This window comes from Wolffia australiana, chromosome 3 (genome assembly GCF_029677425.1).
Source record: "Wolffia australiana isolate 7733 chromosome 3, ASM2967742v1".
Taxonomy (NCBI): Eukaryota; Viridiplantae; Streptophyta; class Magnoliopsida; order Alismatales; family Araceae; genus Wolffia; species Wolffia australiana.
In genome coordinates, this window is record NC_135837.1 from 12,018,807 (window position 1) to 12,026,213 (window position 7,407).

Below are 7,407 nucleotides of genomic sequence, written 5' to 3' on the forward strand. Positions count from 1 at the left end.
CATGGGCTAGAAACTCAACCAACTGATTGGTTTAATTACATATATTTATAGATATGATGCTATAGATAATTAAATATTTTACAATCTAAAAAACTAAAACAGTTCCTCATCAGAAACAGAGTTTTCGACCACAAATCTCCCAAAGAAAAACACTTAAAAAAAAGACTCTTTTTTTTAAAAAATTTCCCTTTTAATGAAGATTTCCCCTGAGAAATCTTCATTAAAAGGGTTCACTCTAAAAAACTAAAACAGTTCCTCATCAGAAACAGAGTTTTAGACCACAAATCTCCCAAAGAAAAACACTCAAATTTTTCTTTAAAAAAAGACTCTATTTTTTAATTTCCCTTGAGAAATCTTCATTGAAAGGGTTCACTCTAAAAAACTAAACCAGTTCCTCATCAGAAACAGAGTTTTAGACCACAAATCTCCCAAAGAAAAACACTTAAAAAAATACTCTTTTTTTTAAAAAAATTTCCCCTGAGAAATCATCATTAAAAGGGTTCTTACAATCTTCACTAGCCCTCTCCACAGAGCCATCACCCCTCTTCTTTTCTCCTCTTTCTCTCTTCTCCTCCTCTCCTCTCTCAAGTCTCAACCTTGCCCACCTCCAATGGCGGGAAGAAGCAACCAGAGATCGATGGGAGGGCCGCCTCCGAGGGTCTTCCATGAGCCCTCCTTGCCGTCCCCCTTCGCTAGATCGGCTCGCCATGCCCTCCCCGACGACCCTTCTGGCGCTCGCGACGGACCCTTTTCCAGATTCTCCGGCCCTCCCCATCGCCCTCCTCGCCCGGCCATGGTGGAAGAGCAGCTCGCCGCGCAGCACCAGGAGATTCAAAGCTTGCTCGTCGACAACCAGCGCCTCGCCACCACGCATGTCGCCCTCAAGCAGGAGCTCGCCGCCGCCCAGCACGAGCTGCGCCGGGCCGCGCGTGCCGTCGGCGCTTTGCACGCCGAGAACGAGGCCCAGCTTCGAGAGGTAGCGGGAATCTCTTCTTTTTTTTTTCTTTTCTCTCAGTGGGCTTGTGCTGAATTTCAGTTTCTTGGCGTTGAGGGATTTGAAAATTGTTGGGGAATTCTCTGATAGCGTAGTTTCGTGAAAAACCGTAAGGATTGATTGAAAATTTGATTTCGGCGGATTGCTGAGAATGTCTTATATTTTCTCTCAGTGGGCTTGTGCTGAATTTCAGTTTCTTGGCGTTGAAGGATTTGAAAATTGTTGGGGAATTCTATGATTTAGCGTAGCTTCGTGAAAAAAAATTGTAACTATTGATTGAGTAATCGATTATGGTGAGGTGCTGAGAATGTCATATTTTTTCTTCTCAGTGAGTGGGCTTGTGCTGAATTTCAGTTTCTTGGCGTTGAGGGATTTGAAAATTGTTGGGGAATTCTCCGACAGCGTAGTTTCGTGAATAATCTTAACGATTTATCGAACAATTGGTTTTGGTGAGGTGCTGAGAATGTCTTATTTTTTTCTCTCTGTGGGCTTGTGCTGAATTTCAGTTTCTTGGCGATGAGGGATTTGATAATTGTTGGGGAATTCTCAGGCAGCGTAGTTTCGTGAAAAACCGTAAGGATTGATTGAAAATTTGATTTCGGCGGATTGCTGAGAATGTCTTATTTTTTCTCTCAGTGGGCTTGTGCTGAATTTCAGTTTCTTGGCGTTGAAGGATTTGAAAATTGTTGGGGAATTCTCTGATACCGTAGTTTTGTGAAAAATCGTTACGATTTCTCGAATTATCGATTTTGGTGAGGTGCTGAGAATGTCTTATTTTCTCTCTCAGTGGGCTTGTGCTGAATTTCAGTTTCTTAGCGTTGAAGGATTTGAAAATTGTTGGGGAATTCTCTGATACCGTAGTTCCGTTTAGTGGGGGGGGGCATTGAAAAACCGTAATGATTTATTAAACAATTGATTTTGGTGATGTGCTGAGAATCTCTTCTTTTTTTGTCTCTGTGGGCTTTTGCTGAGTTTCAACTTCATGGCGTAAAAGGATTTGAGAATTGTTGGGATATTCTTTGATTGCGTTGCTTCCTGAAGGTTTCTTGAATAATTGACTTTGGTGAGGTGCTGAGAATCTCTTTTTTTTCTCAATGGGTTTGTGGTGATTTTAAATTTCATGGCGTAGAAGGATTTGAAAGTTGTCGGGGAATTTTCCTGCAATTTTCAATTTAACGGGTTGAAGCATTTGAAAGTTATAGGGAAATTTTTTATGAATCTCAATATATCGGGGTAGGAATATTTGAAAATCGTTGGGGAGCTATTGGATAACGTTGTTTCATGATTGAGCGCCATTAAAAACTATAATTGTTACTGGAATAAGGCGTTTTGCATTTTAAACAGTGGCTACCTTCTGAATTTTTATCTTGAATTACGTTATGAAATGTGTGAGTGCCAAAACAATTGTTAACCTCTAAACGATTTCTTTTAGCCCGAAATCCAAAACATAAACCAATTCTGGAACTGTCGGAGCATTTTCTGATAAAGTAATTCCACGATTGGGTGCCATTAAGAAACTACACTTGTTGCTCAAATTACAGATTGAATCATTCTAAACTGTATTAGCTTCTGAAGTTTTATCTTGATTTTTATAAGATGACTTTTCTCTTTTACCCTATTTCCTAACTTATTCTGATTGTGAAAAGATGCATGAAAAGTCAATGAAATTGGAATCAGAGCGCCGATTAGCCGAAGCAAAGAAGGCAGAGCTGATGCAAGTTAGGGGAGACATCCAGAAACTCAATGCTTCTAGGCTTGAGTTGACAGACCAGGTTCAGGTGCTCAGCCAGGACGTAGCCCGAGCTGCTGCTGAACTCCAGCAGGCTCCTGTTCTGAAGGCTGAAATTGAAACCATGAAACAGGAGGTGCAACGCGTAAGGTAATCTGGGTTTTCCTTAAGCCTATGCGAATTTACTCTCTTGTTAAAAAATATTGAGCATGAGATTGACGGGTATTCATCAGTTTTTCCTCTGCAAAACTTGTCGGGTTGCCATCACTGATGAAGTCGTCATCACCAATGCCACTCAGTCGCGACTATGATGAAGATGATGAAATATCATTCTCATCTTCATCTTTGTCGTCACCTTTCTTTCTCTCTGCCTCCACTCACATCTGTTGACTATTTCTTGCAAGTCGTTTCTCTCTCTCTCTCTCTCTGAACTTTTTGTTCACTCATCATCCAAACTCGTCCTCTCCTCATCTTCCTCCAGTTTTTCTTGAGAATCATCATTACCACTCTCTTCTGACAATGACGATGGTGATGGCGATTTCTGGATGTCAATGACCACTTTGCCCTGGGATACCTGACCCTATTTGCACATAGGTTCCAGATTAGAGTGGTAGTTTCCAGACGGTCTTGGTTATTTTCTTTGATAAATGGGCGGGTTTGGCCAAAGTTGTACCCAAGAAAGAGTGCTTTCCATTAGATGAATGAGAAGAAACATTCATTGAACCAAAATTGGAACAAAAATTCGTTGGAGAGGGGCAGGCTAATATTAATATCTGGTAACAGATGATCTTCCTCTTTATCCTTCATATATTGTTAGATTCGCAAATATATTACTTCTTCCAATGTCTTCTAATGTCTACCTACGGGAAGAGCCGCTCAGGGGAACTTTTGCAGAGTTTCGTAATCATTTTCATTTTCTAGAAATTTTATCCTCCTTTATGGGCTGTTTTTTTACAGCAAATCTTATTGCATTGGATTGTTTAAAGATAAAAAATAAAAACAGTCCGATGCGAAATCATCAAGAAATTCAGTAAACTCTGTATTTTTATCTTACCTACGCTATTTGGTCTGAATGTGATTGAAAAATCATTTGGGTCATCCTTTTCGAGTAGCCCTTGGCACTTGCATCAGTTCAAAAACCTTGCCTAATTGTATGATTCATTTCCTATCAGGTAGTAAATTGAAGGTTTGGGTCTCAGTCTCCTAAATAATGTCAGATATGCTGGTATAAATTAAATAATGTTCCAAGTGTTCTGTTACGACCCCCATTGTATCTAAGGGGTATTTTCGTTATTTTCTTCCCCTGCATGTTTCCCTTTAAATAGGACAGCCCAACCTTTAGAAGGGCAATGAATAAGAGTGAATCGAATCTCGTTTTCCATTTCTCCCTTTTTCTATCTCAGTCTCCTTTCCCCTCTCCTCTCTCTCCGCATCTTTTTATTTTTTTGCGTAATGCCCCCCCATCTGTAGGTGGGTAACACATCTGAGTAATCTCTGAGTAACAAATCTGAGGCTCTTCTTGGAAACCTAGACAACCTAGACACAGACAATTGAAAAGGAGAATGAGTACTAAGTATCTTCCTCTCTTCATCATCATCCTGATTGCAAAACCCTAGAGTGTAATTTTGGTTTTCTCATTTTGAACAAATATTTTTTATTCGTTTTGAGTATATATTTTGTCTTTAAAGGTCCGCTATAGAGCTTGAAAAGAAAGGATATGCTGAGAATTTTGAGCAAGGCCAAGTGATGGAGAAGAATTTGATCGCAATCTCTCGTGAGGTGGAGAGACTCCGAGCAGAGATTGCGGAGAAGAGAGCTCAACCTGCTGTTACCATTAATTCAGGTTCTTGTCGGTTCATTTTCTTTTATTGTTTGTTGTTATGCTGCTGTTCTACATATTCTCATTCTGTATCAAACATGCCTAAAGCAAACGGAAAGTGTGCAATTAGATTCTAATTGATGGGTGATTTTGATGAACATTGTTTTTTTAAACGATTTTGATGAACATAGTGCATGGAAAAAATGTTTAGCGTTTAAACTTCGAGCTTAATCTACAGAACAGAGCTTAAAGTAAATGTGTCTGTCTTTGAGGCATACCTGTTCAAATGAGGGAAATTGTTTTAAACAAAAGGTCAATTAAATTCTATGAATGGAATAGTATTATATGAGGTTCATTTCTCTATATAATATGGAATAGTATTTGTTTTGTTAGCGTTCATTTAATGATAATCTGAAATAGATTTTGTTCAAAAAAAATTTGTTAATCATTGCCACGGACAAGAGGAAATGATGGCGATGCATCATCACATTGAGAGGGGGAACGAATTCGTGTGATCGCCGATATCTTCGAAAAAAATGATGATGATGCGCCATGCTTGATGGCGAGAGAGTCATATCTAGAGAAAAGAATACGAATGACTCATCATCATCCTCACACTGTTCTCATCTTTAATGTGGACCCCAATCTGAACAAGTTGGTGATGGGTTTCTTGTCTGATCCATTGGAAAAATAATAGTCATATTGTGATATTATTCTTTAAGGATGTCATATTAACCTTCATTCTCTCACTTCCTCTTGTTTCCTATGTTCTTGTTTACTTTATCCTTCATAAACTTACACGATTAACTCCAATCTAACTACTGTCTTTTACAGCCGCAGGATATGGCAGCAATTATCCCAATCCTCATCTGGCTTATGGAGGAAACCAGTACCCTGCAGCTTACCCTGCGAATCGAGTATCTCTTTCCCTTTCTCTTTCTTCTTTCTTACTCACTTTCTTTCGTTTTTTTTCTTTCTTTCTTTCTTACCTTCTTCTGCCATTCTTTCTTACCTTCTTTCTTCTCCCTTTCTTTCTTTCTTACTTACCTTCTTCTGCCATTCTTTCTTACCTTCTTTCTTCTCTCTTTCTTTCTTTCTTACTTAACTTCTTCTGCCATTCTTTCTTACCTTCTTTCTTCTCTCTTTCTTTCTTACTTACTTAACTTCTTCTGCCATTCTTTCTTACCTTCTTTCTCTCTTTCTTTCTTACTTACTTAACTTCTTCTGCCATTCTTTCTTACCTTCTTTCTTCTCTCTTTCTTTCTTTCTTACTTAACTTCTTCTGCCATTCTTTCTTACCTTCTTTCTCTCTTTCTTTCTTTCTTACTTAACTTCTTCTGCCATTCTTTCTTACCTTCTTTCTTCTCTCTTTCTTTCTTTCTTACTTAACTTCTTCTGCCATTCTTTCTTACCTTGTTCTGCCATTCTTTCTTACCTTCTTTCTTCTCTCTTTCTTTCTTTCTTACCTTCTTCTGCCATTCTTTCTTACCTTCTTTCTTCTCTCTTTCTTTCTTTCTTGCTTTTCTTTTTACTTTCTTTCTTTCTCTGTCAATTCCACGATGGACAGAGTAATCATTTCCATATTTGTCTTTCAAAAACATTTATATTTTATTTCCTGCACATGGTGCCACTACTGTCTTATTGTTTCAGTGTCCTCTATGCAGTTTTGCGTCTTCATTTGTATCAAGTTAATTCCAGTTTTCATTGACCTCTCAATTTCTCTCTACTCTTGCTTTTCTATTTCCATATCTCTCATCTATTAAATATTTTAGTACTTTCAAGTTGTTTGTGATGACGTTAGCACTCTCTTAATTGCTGCTCTTATTGCTTTGTCTTTCTCCGCGCACCCGCACCCTCTCTCTATTTTCCTCGTTCCCTCCATCTCTTTTTTTTCTCCCTCTCATTTGTGCTGCTTGCTCTTTATCTCTCTCTCTCTCTTTCTATTTCTCCATCTTTATCTCTTTCTCACTCTATCTCTCTCTCTATCTCTACTTTTGTCTCTCTACCTCTCTCTCTCTCTCTGTATCTGGTCTGGTCCTGTACACTCATGAAACTTGCTATCTGTCTCCAGTCAGCATCTTTATTATTATGATGACTGATCTCCAAACTCCCTCATATGTTCATCCATCAGGCGTCAGGTGCATCGGAGACGGCCGGGTATGGTGCAGTAGCTCATGCTGGCTGGGGGGGAGGGCATGACTTTCAGCGGGCTCACCCTCATCGATGAAAGGCGAAGATGGAGAGATCAACAGCAAAGAAGATGGACAGATTGGCTACCTTCTGGGAAGGTGTTCAAAAGGAATGGGATGCCCTTCAGCTGACTCACTACGTCTGAAGCTGAGTTTAATTTTCAATGAGCCTTGGCAAGAATTTTGTCATCTTTAGAATTATGTCTAAACTCAGCTTCCTTTCTGGACCTCTAATGCTGTTGAATCTGGTCCTCTTGCATTTCTTTGTCTAGTAAGAAGTTTATTACTTGATCAGCAAATTCAGATACCCCTTCTTTTAATATATCTATTTATATGCTACTTCCATAGGAAATTGAGATTAAAGATATTAGGAACAGAGTAGGTGAAGTGAAGAAGTGATAAATTATAAGAGGAAAGAGGGCAAGAGGAGCTGGATCAAAACAAAGGGCTGGCAAATGAATCATAAACAGAAGGGATTGATAGGTATTGTACCGCATCGTCCCGGACATGGACGATGGACGGGACGGGATGAATTTCGTCCCAGTCTGACGTCCGGATTCAGTGCAGAGACAAAGGATCGGATGGATTTTTCGCCCGACGACAAGAAAACCATCCTGTCCAGCCATCCCAGGACGAAATTTTGTCCCGTCCGGAGAAAAAACCCCTTGTCCCGGAC

The 7,407-nt window shown here is 39.4% G+C and overlaps 1 protein-coding gene across 1 annotated transcript; it reads left to right on the forward strand.

Annotated features, from left to right (window-relative positions):
• Positions 1–532: 532 nt before the first annotated feature.
• LOC144700949 (protein FLX-like 1) lies at positions 533–7,034 on the forward strand. The gene is made up of 5 exons (XM_078572553.1): positions 533–976; positions 2,641–2,873; positions 4,412–4,566; positions 5,377–5,459; positions 6,674–7,034. Exons 1-5 carry the CDS (start codon positions 611–613, stop codon positions 6,767–6,769), a joined length of 933 nt encoding a protein of 310 aa, XP_078428679.1. The 5' UTR covers positions 533–610; the 3' UTR covers positions 6,770–7,034.
• Positions 7,035–7,407: the final 373 nt, after the last annotated feature.

Excerpts from the sequence above, each read along its gene's own strand:
- LOC144700949 (XM_078572553.1), top strand. The coding sequence starts at position 611 with ATGGCGGGAAGAAGCAACCAGAGATCGATGGGAGGGCCGCCTCCGAGG. Across the intron at positions 977-2,640 it reads ACGAGGCCCAGCTTCGAGAG|ATGCATGAAAAGTCAATGAA; the intron begins GTAGCGGGAATC and ends GATTGTGAAAAG. Across the intron at positions 4,567-5,376 it reads TGCTGTTACCATTAATTCAG|CCGCAGGATATGGCAGCAAT; the intron begins GTTCTTGTCGGT and ends TGTCTTTTACAG.